General features: G+C 44.3%; 1 protein-coding gene across 8 annotated transcripts in view; it reads right to left on the bottom strand.

Annotated features, from left to right (window-relative positions):
- Window positions 1-23,287, bottom strand: part of MECOM (MDS1 and EVI1 complex locus) — a 295,256-nt gene that overhangs the window by 16,218 nt on the left and 255,751 nt on the right. For 4 of the 8 annotated variants that reach the window (XM_065748457.1, XM_065748453.1, XM_065748460.1 and 1 more), the window contains 7 exons: window positions 17,767-17,869; window positions 16,308-16,524; window positions 13,725-13,872; window positions 12,757-12,913; window positions 6,232-7,588; window positions 4,560-4,647; window positions 2,087-2,113 (listed from right to left, as the gene is read on the bottom strand). In XM_065748457.1, coding sequence (XP_065604529.1) covers window positions 2,087-2,113; window positions 4,560-4,647; window positions 6,232-7,588; window positions 12,757-12,913; window positions 13,725-13,872; window positions 16,308-16,524; window positions 17,767-17,869 — 2,097 coding nt within the window. The remainder of the gene's footprint in view (window positions 1-2,086; window positions 2,114-4,559; window positions 4,648-6,231; window positions 7,589-12,756; window positions 12,914-13,724; window positions 13,873-16,307; window positions 16,525-17,766; window positions 17,870-23,287) is intronic. The other 4 variants (XM_065748454.1, XM_065748455.1, XM_065748456.1 and 1 more) reach the window with 4 other exon arrangements.

Here is a 23,287-nt window from a genome sequence, read left to right as displayed (position 1 = left end):
CTAAAAATTACAACTTGTGAATTTGTTATAATGCATCTGGCCATCCAGCCACTTGGCTGAGCTGTATCATGCCCAAAGACCTCAAACACATGGCCTGAACTGTAGCAGTGAGAAACTCCAGCTGATCTCCAGCCCAGACCCACAAAAACTCTCCCTGGGTTAGTGCTGCTGGTGAGGATTCAGCTGATCTAACAGAATGGATCGTGGCTTCCAATATCCCCCCCGTAAAATAAAAGCTTTGTTAATGTACTCATTATCATTTCTTATCATTTATTCAATTTATACAATTTATTCAATCATTTATGCAATTATTCTCCACAAATGTATTGCAAATAGAATTTGAATCTCATTAGAGAATCTCTTCCTAGCAACCTTCCTTTGATGGGACCGGTAGGGAATGAAAAAGTTCACAGACTAAAAAAACTCAAGAGAGAGTGTTCCCCATTGAGTCAGACTACAGCATTCCTGCCAAACAATGAGAAGTGATGTGAAATAATCTTGAAATATGTGGCACAGGCAATAGTGAATTGAGATAGAAAGGCATATGAGACATTCAGATTTCTCAAGATGAAGATTCACCCATGAATCAGCATCCTGTACAAGGCACGTTATGCCTTTCATATCTATTGCTGCTGCAGTTGCTCAAGCACTAGCATGGCCTGGAGACACACGTTCACACAATAAAAACAGGACATGGAAATCCAAGGACCAAGTCAATGCCTAAGAAAGTAGAAAGAAGAAACAGGCTGCACTGGGGTTTTCAGCTTCCCAGATATCTCCTAACTTAGCATCTCTGAGATGCAGGGTGCACAGGCCAGATCACGTGCCTCACTGTGGGACCAGGATACAGCTGTGAAGAGGATGCTTGGAAACCCTTCTCGTGCACTCCAAGCCTGGCACCTGACCCTATGTCCTAGGGCTTGTCATCTGCTTGTGTAGGATTAATGATGGAAAATCCCTGCCAGCTTTCCCTCTGGTTGTTTACTGCTTTTCACTGAGGCACTACATCACTGCAGTGCAGTTTTGGGCACAGACATTCCCACAGCTCCAGACATCTCTCTGTGATCAAGCTCAGTCAGGATCTGTGCTCAGAACCTTAGACTCAGGATCCTAGAAACCAGCATTTTAAAGAGACAAAACGGGCATCTAAAGCCATGAGTGCACAAAGCAAAGCTCCATTGCTGCCATGGAGGAGCAGGGTGCAGTCATCCCTGGGGACCCATACAGAGATGCATGCAGGCAGGACCACACTGCCTTCTCGTTTGGGAAATCCTGGCTTCACTTTGTGCAATCAGCCCATGTCCCACTGCGAGCAAGTGTGAGTCAGCCCCAACCCTCAGCTCCGAGACCCTAAGCCATGAGGTTGGGAAAGATTTGGACAAGTATTTATGGGTTCAGTGCTGCAGCGATGGAGGAACAAAACTCGGTGTTATTTCACTTGCATCTGTTAAAGCAGTTGCTATGGCTCTTTTTTTTCTTCTTCTTTTTTTCAAGAGATGTATTAAAAATAAGTTTTATATAAATAGAAGAGCCTGCTCGAATGTATCCCAGATAATAAAAGCAGAATTTCTGTTCACATGAGGGGCGCTCTGTGTAACTATACACACAGGACAAATTTGATCCCAGCACTGCAAATAAATGGGTGTTTTATATGGGCTTTAAGTGTAGCAATTAACTTCAAAGCTGTTGAAGTGACTGACTCCCACCGAAGTCAATAAGAGATACAAATGTGAAATCCTCCACAGCTCTGTATTTTAATGTCTAGAACACAGATGAAATATTCCTAACTTCTGTAAGGTAGCAAGATTTCAGCCTACAATCTCTGAAGGAAACAGCTTGGAACATTTTCAGTTCAATATATAAACAAAGAGCGTGTTCTGAAACCCTTACTTAGGTAAAGCTCCCATTGCCATCAAATAAAAGCTGCAGGATTAGATCAGTAAAGCCAATTGGACAGCACACGGCATTTACCTGCGACAGTGTTTTGTGGGAAAGCATGGCGTGTTCTGTAATGGTGTGGTAAGTTATCCCTCACAGTGCAATTTATTTCACAACAATTAAATCAAAAATATAAGCATGAACTTACCCAAATTCTTTGATCAGGCAATTGGAACTGGGAGCAAAATTGAAACAAAAACAACACATTATTCCTGCGCTGGAATCCTCACTGTAATCAGACTACTAATTAAGATCTTTAATTAAAGATACTAATTAAGACATCATCCTGAACGATTCATTACTCTGGGGCATTCTCTCCCTAAAACAGCAATCTTTGTTACAGTAAATTATTGTGAAATGCAATTACACGATACCCCAAACTTTCACAGCTTTGGGGCCACCGGCACTGAGGGTTCTGGCCAGGCAGGGACAGGGGGAGGACAGCAGGGTTTATGACTTCTATCTCTAGTCCAAAACCTATTTTGAAGGTTTGTCTGTTACTGCTCCTATTAGCCAGTTTGAAGAATGAAGTTAAACTCTTGGTTAAACTCTGGTCAATCAAACTGGAAGTTTCAGAAATAAATTCACCTACAGAAATACACATTTGTAGGACAGGAATCATAAAATTTTGTTCCTATCTTACAGAGAGAGAACTTGCCAGCAGAAAATGAGAACTTAAAGGGCAGTCCACACCTGTACTTTACAGGGGTGAATGCAGCTGTAAAACAAAAGCAGCCTTTCTGCAAGGCATTCCCCAGCCCTCCATAAACACTGAGCCAAGCTCTGCCTTCGCAAACAGGAGGCTCCTTTTTATTAAAGTCAGCAAGAAAGCAGATCCAGACATTTGCTTTTTTGACATGACATGTGATGGTGATTTACTTTTCTTTTACAATCTATTAAGAGCGCACATTACGCTCAAGACTTTTGTATTCACCCATCTCCCGTGAGGTTACTCCAGCAGACAGGTAACTGGTAACAAGAAAGCCAGTCTTTACCATGGAATTATTTCTTACTGCAAATGGGAAACATGGAGGGATGGGCCAAGAGGTGCAACGCAGCCATCCATGCACACAACAGGAGAACCCTGCAGTGGCACTCAGCAATGGGAGCCATCCTGCTGGCCCCACCACACAGTGGTGGCCTCTGACATGGTGTGGCACTGGCACTGTCCCCAGGCACCAACACAGCGAGGCAGGTCCTGCCACTGACAGCAGAGCACCCACTGTTGCTTCTGTTTCATCACACCATCCTCTCCCAGCACTCTACCGACCCTCCTCCAGGTCCCCTTGGCTTCATAAAGCAGTACCCTGCTCCCTCCCACCCCAGACACCCTCCTAGTAGGGCAGTTTGGCACAACCAGCCTCCTTCCACACCACCAACCAGCGGCACCATCACACCACCATGTGCTGAAGCCCACAGAGTCCCTCAAACTCTGTATAACTAAGCAGCACAGATGCACACCTGAAGATCCATCAAGGACTCAGCAAAATTCTGTCATTTCTTCCACCTTAAATATCTTCCTTTAAATAATTTACCACTGATTTACAACCATTTATCTGTTCTAACAGGGTCACTCGCTTGATGGAGAGGAACCAGCTGGTTTTTACACCAGGGGACACAGAGGATTGAGGTCCATTTGGGCACCAGTGCATCAGTCCTCTCTGCTACAAGATGGGAATTTTCACTTGTCGCTTTGCAAATCTGGCAAATAACATAACTCAGCAAGAGGTGATGAGCTGCTATTAAATCTTGTACATAAATTCTCCACAGTTTTAATACTTAATAGACCCTTCACTTCCTACAGACACTGGAACTAAGAAGGGCTGTTTTGCTGCAATCTCCTTTCATGGAAGAGCATTACAACTGCATACCTACAACTATATATGCCATCAGCTGTCCTATTCCTGTTCAGAATACATTCCACACAACTTAAAAACATTACAACTATTGTTCTCATTGAAGGAAAAATAAAAAAAAGCTCATAAATTGTTGTTATTCAGCAAATAAAAAGCACGATTAAGGCCTATGAATGAGATGGCAGCTCTTGTATAGCACGGCTTCGGGCATGAAGGAGAAGGGATGTCTACAAATCACTGCACATGCTCCAGCCCATGACTGCTGTCTAGATGAGATGGAGTGTTTGCAATTAGGAGGACTGAATGCAATGGGTAGAAGGTTGTATCTCCTTTTTTGGATTCCTTCAGTACCGACAAAAGGAACTCATCTTACAAGAGCAATCAAATAGGTGGGAGGCTCAGCTACGCTTGCCCAGCCTTGAATCTCCATCAATTCCCTGTAGGTAATATGGACTCCACCACAACAGCCCTGAAGATGACAGGGCAGCTGTGGGTCTTGGTGGTTACATTCTGGTTTTGGAGGAACACGGTTCTCAAACATGCATGTAGTTTCAATCTGGCTTCCTCTCTAATCAAAACATGTTGTTTCATCTGCAAAACATCAAGAAGCTCAGAACAATGCTTACGCTTTTCCACCACAATGGTGAAGCAAAAACTTTGTGCTTTAGGAAATCCAAAAATGACTAAGACTGCATTCATTTATCTGCACCTGCTTTGAAGCACCAACAGTCTTGTTTACAACATCGAAATTCCCAAAATACTTACTTGTGGATGAAACAAGAATCCCGGGGAAGGTCTCAAGTATTTCTCTTTTAAAGCTTCGAGTGGGTCAGTTAACTTTCTTTTCTCTACTCTGTAAATGTTAAAATTAGATTTGCTTATGATGAATCAGCCTCAGACATTAATTACACAGCTACTCATGTTTAAAATGTTCAATTACTTATCAAGCAATTTCTTTCTCAGAGGCAATGGCCAAACAGAAGGAGTACATCAGCTCCCAGCTCCTGCACACAGCTCACTGCTATGGCGGGGGCTGTGAGCTGCCATTAACGGCAATGGTGTCATTTACAGAGGAAGTAATCCCGCTTCAAAATACCAATAATATTGACAGGAAGAACCAGTGACTAACTACTGAGGACTTTCACAAAGAAATAAGGCAACCGAGCGTGTTCTTCAGTTGGGAGAATAGAACTGAAGGCAACAGGAGCTCTGAGCTGAGGTACTGCCCACGCAAGACATTCCCGTGGCCAGTGATCCCATTGTCCTAATGCAGATGTAACCCATAGCTCATTAACAACCTCATTGCCAGAATTTCTGTACACTTAGTTTGTAGCACAGGACCATAAAACGTGAATCACTATTTCCACTGCTCCAGGAATTTTAAACTGCCATGACAGAACCTACAGTCTAACACAGACATCAAACTGGCATTAGTAAAATCATCTCAATAAATAGCATCACATCACATTTCTTCAAAACGAATACCTGCTGTCCTACAGATCATTCTGCCAAAATGCTGCCCACAGCATTTCTCTTTTTAGATAAATATTCAATTAACATCATTTTCACGGCCACTTTTTTTTAAACAGTAGGTTGTAAAATCAGTTATTTAGATTTTTTTTTTTTGCTGATGTTTTCTTGGACTAATTTAGATGCATGACTTCAGCTGACTGCAGATAGGCAAGTAGAAAGGCAAAGGGGCTGATGCACAAGAGATGTAGGTGAAATCCAGCTCCCAGTGACTTCGGTGTCAGCACTACTGGAAGACACTGAGGGGTCAGGATTTTACAACTCATTTTTTAAACCTCACTTGACAAACAGCTTCTGCTTCTGTGCCCGTTGAAGCCAACATAAAGGCTCCCACTGATTTAATAAGGTAGATCAGATTAATCAACCCACTGGTTAGACTTTGTACACACAAGGCCCTTGTGCCTTCAATTACACTAATGCAATGGCTAGATAAATCCGCCCATTTCTCAAACCAATGTGGTTTTTTTTAGGGCAGAAATCACTCTCAGTTTCCACAGTTTTATACATCCTGGGACAAATCTACTTATTTGAGATATTGCTATTTAATTAAGAACGAAGAGGTGGTGCACAACTGGTGCCTTTCGAGATGCCCTCTGATCTCTGTGGAAAGGAGATGCAGAGTGCAGCAAAGCCACGTTGGGATCATTTTGGCAGAAAGTAATTAGTGGCAAGCTGGTATTGTCAAATAAACAGTAAATGTACACATATACATTATTGATGACAACTCATTTATGGCTGAGGCTACACTCCTGCACATCAAGCTGCACAGGTTTAACTGGTAACTCACAGAAAGCAAGGCCGTAATGAAGACTTGCTAATTACAGCATTACCGGAGCTGGGGCGTGCAGGTCAGCCTGGCAGACCTCACTGCTGTGCCAAAGGGTGCTGGGGTGCAGCACACGGTTACCTGTAAATGGGATCCATAAAGAAGGGAGTCGGTCGGGCGTGCTGCAGAGAGGCCTCCGACGTTTTCCTCTGCTCGAGGTCACCTCCTTTCTTCTCGCCAAAGACGTGGTTTTTCCGGGGCTCGGCCTGTTTTGTGCCGCTGGCTCGACTTCTACTGCCCATGCTCAGATCTAGAGGCTGGTCCTGGCTTGCAGCAGGTGGAGCTGCTGGCTTTGAGGGTATGGGAGTAACGGGCTTCTCGTCCTTACGCTTAGTGGTGAGGTCAAAGGGAGACTCAGAGCTTCCCTTTGGGATCTTCTTGAGTTCACTGGGTGATTGGGGCTCCACTTTCAAGGGCAACGGTCTCAAGTCTCTATCAGGAAATGGATACATTGATTGAGAGAATGCTGGAAAAAATGGGAGGGGAAACATGGAAGGGTAAGGTAAGGCTCCAACTTTTTTGTCTTGCAGCCCCACAAGTCCTGTTGAACCAAAGTATTTTTCAGCAATAGAAGCAATAGCCTTTATAGAATCATTCACCGCTCCTGACACCGCAGTCTGCTCCTCTAAAGATGGTGAGAAAATGGAATGATTGCTGTGTTCTTTCTTATTATTTATTGAAGCCAAACTCTGCAGAGAGCTTACTTTGTCTTTGAACATTTTACCATTTTCTTTAAATTTCTCTTTCTCACTTTCAATGTCACTTTCCAGATCAGAGCCAGAGGTGGTTTCCAGGTCACTGCCACTGGGGGTACTGACATCGTCAAGGTCACTACTCTCTGACTGGTCACTGAGTTTCTCATGCGGCCTCTCTTCAGAGGACCTCTCTGGTTGAAGCTCCACTGGCTTATTTTCCCCTACAGATGGTTGCTTATTTAGTGCCTTCAAAATATCCTGGGTGGCTGGCAGTATCTGAGGGTTGGTCATGAGGGGACTTTGACTTTTGTTTGTCTGATCTGCGCTTGGTAGTCCTTTAACAGGAGAGCTAGTAGGTAGCAAAGGTGGCCTGTGGTACAAGCCTGAAGGAAACAGACCGGGGAAGCTAAAAGAAAATCCAGGAGCTGTTGGAAAGGTAAGACCAGCAGGATGCCTATTGGCTCCAAAATAGTCAGCAAGGCCCGGATTTGCATGATTCATATTAACCATGGACGTTTTATCCATAGCTGGGGTTCCAGGAAGTGAAATGCCTTGGCCAAAAAATCCTCCTGCTGCAAAATGGTTCTTGCCCTCACAAAATCTCCTGTGTTTATTTAAGGAAGACGTAGTGCTGAACATTTGTCCACAGTCTTTGCACTTGATTTGGGTTCTGCAATCAGCATGCATGCGCTTATGACGACAAAGGTTTGAAAACTGAGTATAGGATTTATGGCAGACCTCACCTGTATGTAAACAACAACAACAACAAATCTCAGGCTTTATGATAATTGCCCCCACCTTCAAAATTTTGCAAATAAAACCATTTTTTACCCTCCGAGCATCACTTAGGAAGCCATAATTAGTCTGGGTGCACAAAAGATACTGTACTATTCCAAAGCAAGGCATCCAAGCAGACAAGTGTCTAAAGATAGCACCAAAGAACCCCTCCAACAAACCAGAAAAGGTCTGAAGTGACTAAAATATAACATTTTTGTTCCTCGTTTGCTTCTTGCATTGCAGTGTTGCACATGTGATACCATTATTTTGCGTTGCATGAGTACCCAGAGCCCTGCCAAGAGCTGTGGCTCAGTGCTGTTACACCGTATGGAGTCATGGTGCTCTTAAGTGAGCAGTTATATCTCCAAATGATATCTATCAGTGTCACTATGCACATGTGTGAAATTAGTCATAAACATTTGCAGGACCAGGCATGTGACAGACAGAGCTGCCTGACGGAGCCTTCAGCCTGCAAGACCCAAGGATATGGAAGAGCTGAAGGAGAAGACAATCAGATATTTCCAAGTGCATACTATTATCAATAAGCATTATTTTCCTTTTACAATTAACAATGTTAATCTCATGAAAGTCTAGGCTGCAGTTGCTAGAGTAACCACAGCCTGGTACGTTCCTGTGCCCAAAGCATTTCTATACATGTAATGAATATGGTGCCTTGGAAGCCATAACTATGAATTCCACATCTTTAACAACTTTACTGGTCTTTGTTTTGCATGTTTGTCTCCTGCACATGAAAAACACATTGAATTTCAACAATTTCCTTTAAAATTGCAACTGTATTTATTTGCATGTCCAATGCTCGAAACAGCTCAATGGATTTCCTTTCAAACTCCGCTGGGATGAGAGCAACTTCAGCCTCGAAGCACTTGGAGAAAGCCTGAAGGAATGGAGGGCAGGAGAGCTATCTTGATCTCCTGGGCCTGAGTTAAACTGCAACACTCACTGTGTCACAGCATGGCTTCCAGACAGCAAATGTGGTAGTAGGAGGCTGAAAGTGTCTCCATCTCCAGTGCAGGGTGAGACACACCACTACGGACAGCGAACTGTTTCACTGAAACAAGTGGGATTTTTTTTTAATTCTCTAGAAAAGCTTCATAGCACAATTCTTTTCCTTCTTCCATTTCACTTAGGTTTCCATTTTAATTATTTTTGTCCTCTTTTCCCACCCTCTGGACTAGCAAGGACAGCAGGCAAGTCCCCAGGCTGTGCTATGGGCTGTGCTCTTCAACATGTTAACATCTGTCAGCACCTCTGGACTAATTTGCTTCTACTGGTATCAGCTCCAGCTTTGTTTGAAAACAAGGCAACAACAGTAACGGTAAGCAGTGATTATCCCTCTGTAATAATTCCCCCCCCTCTTTTTTTTTTCCAGCCAGGAAAAAGCAAGTGGTTACTGTATTTTTATTTAATTTGTGTTATATCATAAGCTCTCATCTTTCACACATCAAAGCCACATAACAATACACATTGTGTATTCTGAGGCCTTTTTAACAATCATTTTCAAGATTTGAGACAGACTGACATAATTTACAATGGCTCTATTTTAAGCCTGCAAAGGAAACTGAATTGAATGTATCCCATCCTGCACTGTTGGTTCCCATGAACTGCAATCACGTCCTCTGACTTCCACTCACACCGGGGCCTGCACTAACCTTCCTGCTCGTCCAAATCTCTGCCCTTGAGAAACTTGACCACTTGTTGTCATGTCTCAACTGTTTACCTCTTCAGCAGGCTGCTCCATATCTCGGCAACAATGCTCCCATTGTTTGAGGGCCTGATCCTGCCCATGCTGCACCCACCCCTTTTCCCTATCCATGCCTCGTTGACAATTCATGGGGTAAAGAGTGCAGAATTGGGCCCAAAGACAGGAAATTTGCAATGCAGTAATTCAGGAAGAATGTTTGCTGCTGTGTATCAGTCAGTGTTCCTGTTGGAAATCTTCATTCACAAGGAAAGAAATGGAAGGAAAAAAAACACAGAGAAGAGAAGAGAAGAGAAGAGAAGAGAAAGAAGAGAAGAGAAGAGAAGAGAAGAGAAGAGAAGAGAAGAGAAGAGAAGAGAAGAGAAGAGAAGAGAAGAGAAGAGAAGAGAAGAGAAGAGAAGAGAAGAGAAGAGAAGAGAAGAGAAGAGAAGAGAAGAGAAGAGAAGAGAAGAGAAGAGAAGAGAAGAGAAGAGAAGAGAAGAGAAGAGAAGAGAAGAGAAGAGAGGAAGAGAAGAGAAAGAGAAGAGAAGAGAAGCTGGAGAAAAAAGGGTATGCTGGCACAGATCTGGTCTTCCTAAAGTTCAGGATGTTCTCCTTTAAGGAACATCAATACATTATCAACTTATTCTCCATTAAAACTTATTATTCTCCATTAAAAGTCAAAAGGAACCAAAAAATATTCTACTCCCGCTGAAATGCAGAATTTTATACTAACAACCGAGGAAGACAAACTGTTAAAGGGGGATGCAAATTAAACACCTGACTGATATATTTGATCTTAGCTTTGAAACTAAATTAAACTGATAATGGCAGTAAAATTAAAATAACAAAATCTTTATTATCATCATCTTGATCGAACAATTAATGGTTGTACTGAGGAGTTCACCTCTTTGAGCCTACCAGCTATTTAAAACTATTCAAAGGGAGGTTTCTTCCATTTAACAGTCTACTAAATAAGTGAGCTTTCAAGGCTGACCAAGAAGTTTTGGAGCTGGGCTCAAAGTCCTTTTTCTCTGGAGGAGCCTTACCCTTGGGGATAACCTTGGGGAAGCCAGGTGGGACATGGCAGAACCTCCTTGTTCTGCAGATGGGGTGTGCAAGTCAACCATGCTACCTTGACTTCTACAGAGTACGAGAAGCCAGGACTGCCCAGGCAAGTCTCTGTTAGAGATCCACCTCTTTTTCAGCACATTACTTCTATTTCCAAGTAAAGCTTTTCTTAAAATTTAATAGATGGGGGACACTTATCAACTTTAATTGCTTCCACATATCAAAGCAACAGAAGCTGGGTTTGATTTCTCCTGTTACACCTTATTACATCCTTTAAATCTTAGCGCCATCCTTTTAAGCAACCAACTTGTAAGGGAAGCTTCCCTCCTCGCAGCTTTTATTGCTGCACAGACCCAGGTTTAACACAAACCCCCAGCCTGTCTTCCAAATAGAAAAATTCATCTTGTGCTAAAGCACACTCTGCATTGCGATCATCCCTGGATCCCAAATTAGCTAGAAGTTAAGTTTGCGTATTTTCTGCTTATTAAAAAAAATTACTGTAAGTACTACGTTGAGCATGTTCGATCTAATATGGCATGTGGTTTCTATTTGGAGAGGCTGGACATTGTGCAAAGGCAGTGAGTAATTACCTTAGTGTTGGTGAGTTTTCACTCAAGCTTGGGTGGTGCACTGTAATAAGAGACAGTTGCCATAAACAGACTGGCAGAGTAAATCATGGTGTGTGGCCTCTTGGTGGAAAACAGATATCTCCTTGAGGTGACCCTACCTCCCTCCCATTGCTCAGCAAGGCCTATCGAACATGTGGTCTCCAAACCCTTTTGTTCTGTAATTACATGGCTATTATTCAGAGTTTGCTCAGTGGGTTTTCATCTCCCATTCTGTGCATTTCAAGAATACTGGCTGCTGGTTTGATTTATCTAAGTAAATAGACACAAACAAAAAACAAATAGGGATAATTTCATTTAAGATAGGTGCTACTTTTACACTTCTCTGTTGGGCATGGACTGTAAGAACACTAGCTCAAGGTTTCATTCCTGGGCCAGAAGTTAATGCTGTCTAATAGTTACAAATGTGAAGTGTAATTATTTAACCTGTAATCCTAGATTTAAGAATTTTTAGTGATGTTTATTACTGGATCTAGTTAGTTATACATTTTCTTACTGAAGAAGCCTAAACAAAAGGATTATCTAACTCAATGGCAGATTATAGACTTCCCACAAATGACTTTTTCAAGCCATGCCTTGAGGTTGTATAAGACTCAAAGCACATAGCAAAGCAGCATTACAGAGCTCCCTAAGCAGGTGTTTCACTGAGGAGCTAAATGCACCAGCTATAGGTGCCCACTCCACTGAGCAGAACCATGCAGTGTGGGGTAGAACTCCAGCTGGGCTGTCCTCTGTGCAACAACTCACCTGAGTCAGACGTAGAGTGCATGAGAGGTACAGAAAATATAGTCAGATGGAAAAAAGTATCAAGATGACATTTTGGTAAATTCTGGTTGAGAATAGCAAAGGGTGAACAAGTTTAGAAAGAGAGGAGGTCATAAAGTGCTTTTTGAGCTGTAACAGGTGCCTGAGAAGAGTATGGTGGAGATCAGCACTTGCCAGAACAATATTCTTAAAATATTTTCTGCCTCTGCTTCACACTACTGTGCACCCAGATTCCTCCATCTCATAACAGAATCTGGCCAAGTAGCAAACACAACGCCTGGGACTCTGAGGACCTGATTTATAGCCCAGTGTAGTCAGGCCCACATGGGAGGCAAGTTTTATTGCTGGAGCAGCTGTTGGCAAAGCTCTTATAGCTAAACCCAATACTTAAATTCAGGGCATGCGAAAGAGCTTCGAGGAGCGAGGCAAGCTCCTCTGGCTGAAAGACATTGGCTTTAAGGTTTTCTTTCCAATTCCCACCAAAGCCACGCTATCTGCTGTAGAGACTCAGTGGCCCCAAATTAATTTCTAAAGCAAAGCAGCCTTTCCAGTCCTGCTGGCTCTGCCTAATGCCCAATGCATCCAGACCAGGGCTGGGTTCAGCACCGCCTGCAGCATGCGGGCTGGGTGCTGCTGCAAAGGAGCAAGGGGGAGAGCAGCCAGCTCAGCACGGTGCAAAGCACAGCCCCTTCTTGCCAAAACTCCCTCTTCGCTTGCTCTTTGCATCTATGCATGGAAAAATATCCCAGGGACAAAAGGTACATTTATACAGCATGCAGTGTCTGCCTGGAAAGGAAAATCATACAAAAATAATGCTTTGCATCAGACTGTGAATTACTCATTTCTCATTTAGTAACTCGCAGCCCCCATGAAACCCATAAGAAATGCCAAGGAAGCACAACACAACAGTTTACATTGGCTTTTTTATACAAAAGAAATATGATTAACCGAAGACGCTTAGCGGAAGACTTACATATAAAGGGTTTGACACTGCTGTGGATGTGTTTATGCTGTTTGAGGCCTGAAGATGTGGCAAAGGTTTTGCCACACTCTGGACAAGCGTGAGCACGAGCCCCAACATGCTGGGAACGAATGTGCCTCTGGAGGTTGCTGGGGTCCGTGAAAACCTGCTAGGAAATGAGTACTGATTAACCAAGAAACTTAACTGAGGAAGAAACCACTTAGCTCAAAATCCAGGGCTACTGGTAGCTCTGTAAGACTAAAAACTGGCTAAAGGGCATCAATGAGAGTTGTGCCTGCAGGATGAGGACTCATTTTCCCATCAGACAAAAATTTGGTGGAGCAGTTAACCCCTTTGCAGCCACCACAGCAGATACATTTGCCCCCGTGACTGGTAGTCATGCTTTTGAGATCAGTGATTTCCTGCTTGGCATCCTCGCAGAAAAGTCAAAACATGGCTACTTGAAACCTCCAAACATGACTGCAAAAGAAATAGTTTGCTGAGGGCATGGCAGCGAGAAATCCCACTCACAGCCCCAGCACCTAGGGCTTGGCTGCATCTTATGAGTATCAAGTCAACGTAAAATCCCCATTACTGCAGCAAATCTACTTAAAAACAAGAAAGCACTTTTGCAAAAGGCCCAGGCTTTGAGAAACTTGTGAAAACAAAAGTAGAGCACCACACCTTCTACCAACAATCTGGGTAGCAAAAGCACTGCTGGGAGGCAATGCAGATGCTCTGGAGATGAGATGGCTGCACTCACTTAGCACAGAAAGATCCTAGCATTTCTTTTTCTTATTTTGCTTTATATTGCAGAGGCATCCTTCTAAATCAAAAGGGGTAGAAAGCTAACATGTACAAAGGGAAGGTTTAAATCCTCAAGAAACAGGCACTGCAGGAGCCCTACAACCTCACACATCCCACTCCCAGCTGCCCCCATGTGCACAGTGCCACTAAAACAGCCTACAAATTCACTGTACCTTGGCACAGTTCTCACACTCGTAGTGCTTGCCGCTGTCATGCGACATCTGGTGACGTATCAAGTTGGACTTCCAGTTGAAAGCTTTGGGGCACTGGTCGCACTTGTACTCCCGCTCCTCGCTGTGGGACAGCATGTGCTTCTCCAGGCTGCAGGAACAGGAGCGAGTGGCACATCAGTGCAGGCAGAGGAGACAGCAGAACGTATCCTCCAAACAACAACAAAAAGAAAAAAAAAAACCAAGCCAATCCTGACAGACCCAGGTCCTTTGAGACCCAGGCACACCCCACGGAGAGGCAGGGCATCCCCTATGTCCCACAATAACACTCCAGAAGATTATGCTTCCATCATTCCCAAAGGAGATTATTTCATACACCTCTCACTGTTTCACTCTGGTAATTCCTCCCTGCAGTCTGAATCATTTCTGCCTTATTGCTTTCACTCCAAACACACCTAGGAACCTACTATCTGATGTAGCCCCACTCCTTTGATGGGAGTCGATTTTTCTTACAGCAGGAATAGACCAGAAATTACTCCACTGGTGGAGGACAGAAGGATCATAAGCAGAGCAAAGCTTCTGAATGCAGAACACTAAGTGCAAAGTAATATTTGATGATTATTAACTGTGTTCAATTGTCATTGTTTATTCATTCATTTCTCAGCAGTCAGTTCAGTCTATGAGTAGCATACTCCATCCTCACCTAATTTCTGTTGTTCATCTTTGAATTCATTTTCACCTCAGAGTTTTCTGAATTCCTCTTTTAGAATTCATCTGCTGCAAACGTATTTTGAATATGTTGGTCATATATAAAGCCGTAACTCACAGTACTGCTTGCAGAGAGATCAGTAGTGTAACATAAAAGGGCATCCACAGAAAAGCCACTGGAAAGGGCTTTTAGCCCGACATGCCAACACAGTTCAGTGCTGATGCTCCCAAGCTGGTCCCTGCTGAATCCATACACAAAATCTGAGGGTTTCACAGTTTGTCCTCCATTCTGAAGTCCAAATGGCAACTTTCATCCTCGGCTACAAGTAACAGAAATTCTTTCATCCTGTTGATGCTCTTGAGTTCTGTCCCCCTCAGGCTCTCTCCTTCAGGGAAAAATATTTCTAGCTTTGCCTCCTAGCACTTATATACAGTTGTATCTCCATCATGCCCTGGTAAACAAACCTGCCACAAGACCTAGAGAGGTCCCAGGCACCTGATGTGGCTGCACCACCCACAGACCTCAATCTTCACACTCAGCTCTTTCTCAGTTTAATTACACTCACTCTCAAGCATGGCTCACTCAAGCCTTTTGTTTTATATAATCTCTATATAGCATGCTCCTGTACTTTTTTTTTTTTTTTTTTGCTGTGAACTGTCTTTGTGGTGTATTAGCTTCTCAATAATTCAAGAGTTTGGAGAATGACTGCATTCTTTCTCATTTTTCACTCTTTCTCACAGTACTGCCCATCTATTTATGATGACTCGTTGTTTTCTGCCCTTTCTCTTCAATATTTAATATTTTAAGCTAAATTTACATTTGCTCAATGATTCCCATATGTTTGATACTGTCCTCTCGTTCACAAGCAGAAAGTAACTTCAACACCAAATAACACACAACGTGGGAAGACGTCACAGTCCTGACCTATGCTGTACCCAACCCTGCTGCAGCTCTTCCAACTTCATCTACTGACCCGAATCCATCACTCAGACTGAAGATCAGACACGTGGAGCTGAATACAGCTCACCAGCAGGCAGTGGAGAAGACACTGTACCTGCACAAATGTGGGGCTGATCGTAATGAGCAGGTTGTGTGACACTGCCTCCTCACAGCTGGGATCTCATCCAGGTTCTGCCTGTTAAGACAGCTCAGCACAACTGCTGAACACTGGCTGAGGTCGACCTTCCTGCATCCTCTAAGTGAATGTGAATTTGTGAGCAATGTATGACAGGAGCTCAGGAAAACTCGCAATATCTTTCAGTCATTTGCAGAATTTGCTACGCTGGGATACGTTATGTTAAGTAGCCACAAAGGAACTACTGTGATGGAAATGAAGTTGGACTTTTTATTCATACTCCTACCTATACTTATTTTGGGGACGTAGGCATATAGGTCTGTGTGTTTAACAGACAGGTATATATATTAGAAAAAGATGAATTCCAGTGTTTCAAAATAGAAAATATCTATTAATCTGTAGAACATAGTCTAACTAACCTGCCTCTGCCTAGCATGGTTTCTTTGTGAAGATGTAATTGGTATAACCCAATGAACACCACTCAGAGGTGTTCTAGCTAAAAATAAGGACAGCAGATCTATAATCACTCCTCTGACTTCACTGCCACCAGCCCTATTCACGCCAACTAAACGTGCAATTATCAAAGGATTCAGTTCTTAAGATATCTACTACAAACTTCATTTTGGATTTATTGAGATTCCGTTGATTTCCATGCCCTAAAACTAATGAGCAGAGGAATTTATTCACCTTTACCACCGGTTTGTACACAAGATATCCAACTCTGCCCTGCCAATGACTTGATTTGACTGAAGCCATTAGAGAATCTGCTTCACTCAGTCAAGTCCTAAGCACTTATTCCTACCTTTGTAAGTCTGGGAAGACTTGATCACACTCTTTACACTCCTGGATTTCGTGCATGTCTCGAAGGTCGTTTTCATTCTCAAGCTTTTTCTGGAAGTCCTCCTCCACCATGGAGAAGGCAGAGTGTGGTGTGCTGCAGGGGAACTTCTGGTGGTCTACCAGCTCAGCCTTGGACTCAAAGAGCTGGTCACAGTCCTCGCAGCGATACTGACGCTCCTCTGCAAGACATAAGGGTTGGCACAGGGAGACAACATCAGTTTGGGGTCATTTTCAGTTACTCTCAGCAGTTCCACAACTACGTAGTCAGTTATTCGGTGGAAAAAAAAAGATTAAAAATATTAATAAATGATGCTTTATGACACTCTGTAACAACAATTCTGTAATATATAACAATGCAATGTTAACTGCCAGGGTGACACATCCAATGGGAATCCCGAACGTTGGCTTGGGACAAAAGTCAGTGTGTTTAGAATTACTCCAGAAGGGGATATCCATGTTCTAAGGTGGATATCTAGCAAAGGCTGACAGTTTCTGACCCTCCTGAATGAAGCAGACTTATACAAATGCCAGCAATTGAAATAGCCAAAAAGGTGCTTACAGTTTTTAGATGTCTCTTTATTTCCATTAGAGTTTTCTTTCAGCACCCAAGGTGACCAAGACATCCGATGAAACAGTCACAAAGCATTTCTTACTGAATGTGACTGTAGAAGATCACTCGAGTTCCACTTTGGAGTGAGTATTTCACTCCATGAACTACTAGTTCTTAAAAAATTATAATTAGCTGAAGAAAATCCCAAAATGAAGAGATGAAGAAGAGCATCTCATGGTGCTCTGTAGGATTTTCTACTGATGGCCCACACGGGCAGCCACATGCCCTGCTGTTTTGGGCACAGCTCAGGAGCTGAAGATGCAGCCCCTGATTGCTGGCTGAATAATGAATGAGCAGGAGGAAGGATGGCTGTGCTCTCAAAAGTGATATTTTCTCTTTTTAAATATCAAAAAAACACAATCAACCAAAACCAGCTATAATTGGGGCCCACACATCTTAAGTCTTGAAAGACCAGCACTGCCTGGAAATAATGACATGGATTCCCTTCCTCCTTCTGCAAAACCCAAAACCAGATTAAGTTTCAGTTCTGAGGCCTTACTGCTGCCCTTGGTCACATCTGCAGACCCCGTTTCTGCCATGGAGATTTGTGTACACAAGGACTGCAGGAAACCAAGAGGTGCAGGAATGCAGTGCTGAGAAAAATCATTTTTGGAAAGCAGAGTTTAGCAGACTTGCAGGTCTGCTAAAGGCAGGAGGGCAGAAGATAGACAAATGCAACCATGGTTCAGCTCTCCACTTCAGCTGCTGGCAAGCTATTCTGGAGTTCAAAGGTATTGCAACAGAGGAGAAATCTCCCTAGGTTTTTGCTTAATTTCAGTGATATTTCAATATTAGATAAAAAATGGCTAACCATGAATGTCCGGAGCCATTGTTTCATGTGAATAATCTTCACTCTTCATGAACAGCAATAGCTCCTCTCCTGGCTCAATGTCTGCCACTACTCTGTAGAATATCTGAAAAAGAAAAAGTGAGGTGAATACCATGAAATGCAAAGAGACTGAGCGCTGCAGGGCCAGCACCAGGCACCCAACCTGCCCCTGGCACGGGTGCTGTGAAGTGCTGGGCAGCCTGAGGTGCAGGTGGGCTTTCAGCCCCAGAGCTGCCTCTGCCTTATCTGTGAGCATAAAGAGGAAGCTGCTTTCAACAGCCTCTGCTGCAAAGCAACCTGCATGATGACTGCAAACATCACTAGCAATTCACATGCTTAATTACACTGAACCTACCTACCAAGGTGCCCATAAAACACGTCCCTGAATGACAGACATAGAGAACATTTCTCCTCTTGGCTACACTGACTTACACCTGAGGAAATTCTGCTGATCAGCCTGTGGGCATGCAACCCCACCTGCTTCTGTTATTTAGGTAGCTCAGAAAGCCATGAGAGAAGAGGCCTGCACAATGCAGTGTGCTTCTTTACTCTTTGGTTTCAAATGAGAACCAAAGGAACAACTCATCCAGGATGAGCATATGCACAGATGCTTGTCAGCAGCCTCAGCCACAAGTGGCAGATGATCCCCTCCCCAGGTGATGCTGGGCCCTGTGCCTGTCACTGGGAAGGAGCCCAGCAGAGGGGCAGGGGCCATGCACCCTCAGTGCCACGCATCCAGGGCAAGGTCACACCTCGCTGCCAGGCTCTGCTAAAAGGAAGCTCCCAAAATCCATCTGCCTGCTTTTTCTCTCTGGAGAAAACATGAGGAACACAAAAATCTTTGCAAAGCAGTACAAATAAATATTAGGAACTTCCTCAGGCCTCATTAAATAAAAACACATGAAAGCTACGTTTCCTACCCTAACAGAGACGCATTTGCATTCTCACTGTCTAGTGTATTTCTAAAAATTTCACTCTCGAAGTATTAACTCTCAAGACTCATTCTAGTGCTGTGAGAGAAAGGCATAAAGTCAGCAGCTATTTTGCCACAGTCCAGACACAGGTATCCCTCCTGCACATCATGTTATTCCCCTCACACAGCCTGTCCCCCTTGCATAGCATATTGAACAGCATATTCCCCGTGCACAGCGTATCATCCAGGGCAGAGCAGCTACACAGGGCCTCCAGGAGGTGGCTGTACAGCCTAATGGTTATTGCTGCACAGGCAGCCCCTGCCCGCAGACACATGCTAACTGCCTAAAACTAAAAAAGACACGTTTCCTCTGATTTGTTTTCTTTTCTTTGCCTTGCCCCAAAAGCTGCTCTGGCAGACACTAGCCTAGAGACTGCTTAGAGTCAGTGCATCCCACTGCCTGATGTCCCACACTCCACGTCCCAATGCTTCCTGAAGTGCCACCACCCGATGTCCCACGTCAGGCACAGCAAACTCGCACTGCAGCCTCCTGCTTACAGCAAATATCACTCTAAAAAAGATGGAAGCAGGCATTCACACGCAGCTTCCTCTCCTAAGGATGTTCCTCTTCTTCCACATTGTCCTGCTCCAGGTGTCAGGAGGGCTTCCTTGGGCTCTTTTTTTCCCTTGTCAGTCAGATAATTGTACACAAGCTACATGGTTCATTTTCTAATTCTGTTTCCCCTTAGAAAACAATGGGCTTTCCTCAGCAACAAACAGACCTTTTTTTTTTTTGGTCAAATTTAAATTCTCAGCTTCCTTTCCAGAAACATATTAGCCTTTGAAATGTGATGCATAAGCCCTTGGTTCTATGAGCCCACTCCTCACTGACAGCAGCAGCACTGCCAGGACTCCACAGCCTCATCCCAGTTTGGCTTTCTAAAAATCAGGAGCACGGTGCTGAGGACAGCAGTGCTGCGTTTGCAGACTCAGGGCATTTCTCTTGCATTAATCTTGTTCTTCACTAATTTACACGGACACAAAACCAAATCAGAGCATTCAGAACCCTGCCATCAAGTCTTGAGCAAAAAGTAATGCCAATGGTGTCTCGTTAATGTTCTTTGGGGTCATGCAGAGCAGGACACTGGTGGTGCTCACACTCACGGTCCTGCAGCTCCTCAATGTCAGTGCTGCCGTGTGCTTCGAGCAACACTTGTTTTTCTGAGGTCAGCAATGCATCTGTGCAGCCACGAACAGAAACCAGAGGGACTTTCCTCAGTATTTCTCCTCGTGGTCATGCTCTCCCATCCAGGACACTCTCATTGATCTTTTCAGCTGTGGTTGCAAAGTGTGGACGTGTGGACCAACAGGCACACAAGAAGGGTTTTCTCTGTGCATCACTGCACTGCATCCCATCCCACTGGAGAGTCCTGGTGTGATGCAGCATCATCCCTGCAGCCATGGGACGGATCACTGAACCGGGTGGAAACTGTAGGCAACTGTCCAGCCTGGCTGTTGTGGTACCCAAAAATACCAAAATATCAGAGATAATGAAGCAACTGATCAGAAACAGCCTGGCCAGCCTCTGTGGGGAGAGAGATGGATGGGCACCCAGAAAAAACTCCTTTGATGAGGACAAGTGATGTGTTTTATTTGGCATCTCAGAACTAAGGCCCACCAAAACAAGGCCCGAGTCTCAGATTTCCAGCTCTGGCATTTTGACATTCTTCTTATTAAAAAAACAACTACAACGATTACTAAAAATAGTAAAGCTGTGTCCAAAAAAAAAATCCCACCTGCACTAGGAGTTTCTACACCCGACTGCTTTCCACTGAAATGAAACATACTGACCATTAGAACAAAATGATCATGCGGGTAAATATAACCAGATTCCAACAGATGTTTAAGGCTTTTTTTTTTTCTTGTTCTTCCCACCTAAAACCAGGAATTCCTATAGGAATTCTTCCTATCAGAGAAGGCATCAGCATGCCCTTTGAAAAACACAGGAGAAATACCACCAAAAGGAAAAAAAAACCAACAAAACAGGCCAAGTGCAGACGCGCTTTTCACATGCCCTGGGATCAGTGGTGTGTGACTGCAGTTTATATAGGAGGAGCAGCATCAGATCCAGGTCTGGAAGCACTTTCTGAGTTCAGGGGTCCGGGAAGGCCATGCGTGTGCGCTACCGAGCAGGAGGAAAAGCTCCCAAACTGCTGCCCGGGAAGGGGAAGGGGAGGGGAAGAAAGGAACACACACAATTTACTTTTAAATGGATGAATAAGGCCTCATTGTTATGAATCCCAGTTTACTTTTCCTGGTCAGGCACTTGAAATTTTATTTATGCTTAATAGACTGCATTTGGCATGTGTAAAGATGACAGAGGCGTGAATTATGAACGACCTTCCACCCCTGCAGGAAGTTGTAATAATTGAAATAATAGCGAAAATGAGCTCCCCGTGAGCAGGGCCCGGGGCCGTGCGCTTTGAAGCGCCCCGTGGGGCACAGGCTGTGTCGGCAGGGCCCAGCCATCCCCACGGCCACAGACACTGCCCATGTCTGTGAGCTGCTGTGTGTATGTGTCACGGGGAAGTGGGAGGATGAGCGGAGAACTGGCTCAGAAAGCAATGGAGGAAAGCTGAGGAGAAAGGTCCAAATGGCGAACAGTCAACTCTCGGTCTGTGGCGAAGAGCTGCTGAGGCTGGAGGGCTGTATTGGGGAAAGTGAGCCTTGTGTCAGGATGTTCTCCTGAAATGGCACGTGTCTGTTGGACTCCAGGCCATTCCCATGCAGGACACACTGCTCTGCATCCCTCCCTCTGATGCTCATACTTTCTTCCATGGCAGGTTTCTGATGCACGTTACCTCAGGGTCCAGGTTAAGAACTGCCATACTCAGACGAGCTCCAGTGGACACTGGCACGGTCCCACTTGCCCCACTGGTGGCCATCTGCACTCAGGCACACATGGGTCTGCAGAGAGGGCACAGCCCTCCATCATCCCACGTCCACACCTGAACTACTGACTGCACTCAGTGAGCGGCCGCCCCACTGCCTCTGTGAGCACCTACAAACCTCTGAACCCTGCTGTGCAAGTGGGACTTGACAGCTCTCATCACCAACAGCTCATGCTTGCAGACAGCGTGCCCTTCTGCTTTTATTAATCATCGATGAAGAGCTTATCGCCTTGCGGAGAGGTGACAATTAGCTGCTGGTTTGGAGCTGAGCAGTTCCTTGCAGGTCATGTCAGGACAGGCCTAAGCTCGAGCAGGACGCTGGCAGTGCTGGGTTGTAACTGGCTGGAGGCTGAGCACAGCATCACCTCTCATTGCCACAAATGGAAAAAGCAGCTGATGAGCTCCTGGTTCCACCAGCCCCATGCTAGCACAACCTCGCTCCACTGGAAACAAGTTTTCAGTGGGAGCTGGATTAAGCTTTATTTGCTTAATAAACTAATAACTCGTAGGAGGAATAATGACAGATAGGGCCCCGCATGAGCTCAGCGCACACATGCCCTCCTGACCCATAACAGCCAAAACCTTAATTTCACTCTCTGACAACAAAGCTTCAAAACTATTCCTTAAATACACAACTTCTGCAGGTGGCTGTGTGTCTGGGGCTGCTGGAGGAGCCTCGGTGTTTCTCAGCCTGCGAGCTGCACGCTGTGCCGGGGGGGCACAGGCAGTAAAACCTGAAACATGAGGCTGTGCCTGCAGATTGCAAAAGTTCGTAAAACTTGTAAGATGTGACCAGATCTGGTGCAACCTACAGCAGTAGGTTCACTCACCTCCAATTGTATCACTGACACTGCACACATTGTTAAGACCCTTATTCTACTGTTACTTCTCCCACTGCAGTGGCATATCCCTGAGTAGATGGGAAAAGAGCACACATAAAATCAGACCAAGGAGAAAAACCTACTTCAGCTCACGCAGCAAACCAAAACCTCAGCAAGCTGATCATGAGCCACATGCAGCTTTCCATAGATAAAGCAATGGGATCCAGGAGACCTGGAAGCTCAATGCGCTTTTACACTAGTCTGTGGCTGCAGCACAGGTCTGTGAGCCACAAGCAAGACAGAAACAATTTCATGAGCTGTGATCCAAAGTGCAACCAACATTTCCTAAAGAAACAAACGAAAGAAAGGAAAGAAAGGAAAGGAAGGAAGAAAGAAAAGAGAGAGAAAGAGAGAAAGAAGAAGAGAGAAAGAAAGAAAGAGAGAAAGAGAGAAAGAAGAGAGAAAGAAGAAGAGAAAGAAAGAAAGAGAGAAAGAAAGAAAGAAAAGAAGAAAGAAAGAAAGAAAGAGATGAAGAGAAAGAGAGAGAAGAGAGAAAGAGAAGAGAAGAGAGAAAGAGAGAAAGAGAGAGAAGAGAGAAGAGAAGAGAGAGAGAAGAGAGAAAGAGAGAAGAGAGAGAAAGGAGGAGAAAGAGAGAAAGAGAGAGAAAGAGAGAAAGAGAGAAAGAGAAAGAGAGAGAGAGAGAAAGAGAGAAAGAGAGAAAGAGAGAGAAGAGAGAAAGAGAGTCATGAAAGAGAGAGAGAGAAAGAGAGAGAGAGAAGAGAGAGAGAGAGAGAGAGAGAGAGAGAGAGAAAGAGAGA

Source organism: Cyrtonyx montezumae, unplaced genomic scaffold (assembly GCF_038088225.1).
Source record: "Cyrtonyx montezumae isolate F1298 unplaced genomic scaffold, pur_monq_1.0 scaffold_5, whole genome shotgun sequence".
Lineage (NCBI taxonomy): Eukaryota > Metazoa > Chordata > Aves > Galliformes > Odontophoridae > Cyrtonyx > Cyrtonyx montezumae.
This window is presented reverse-complemented; position numbering and strand designations above follow the sequence as displayed.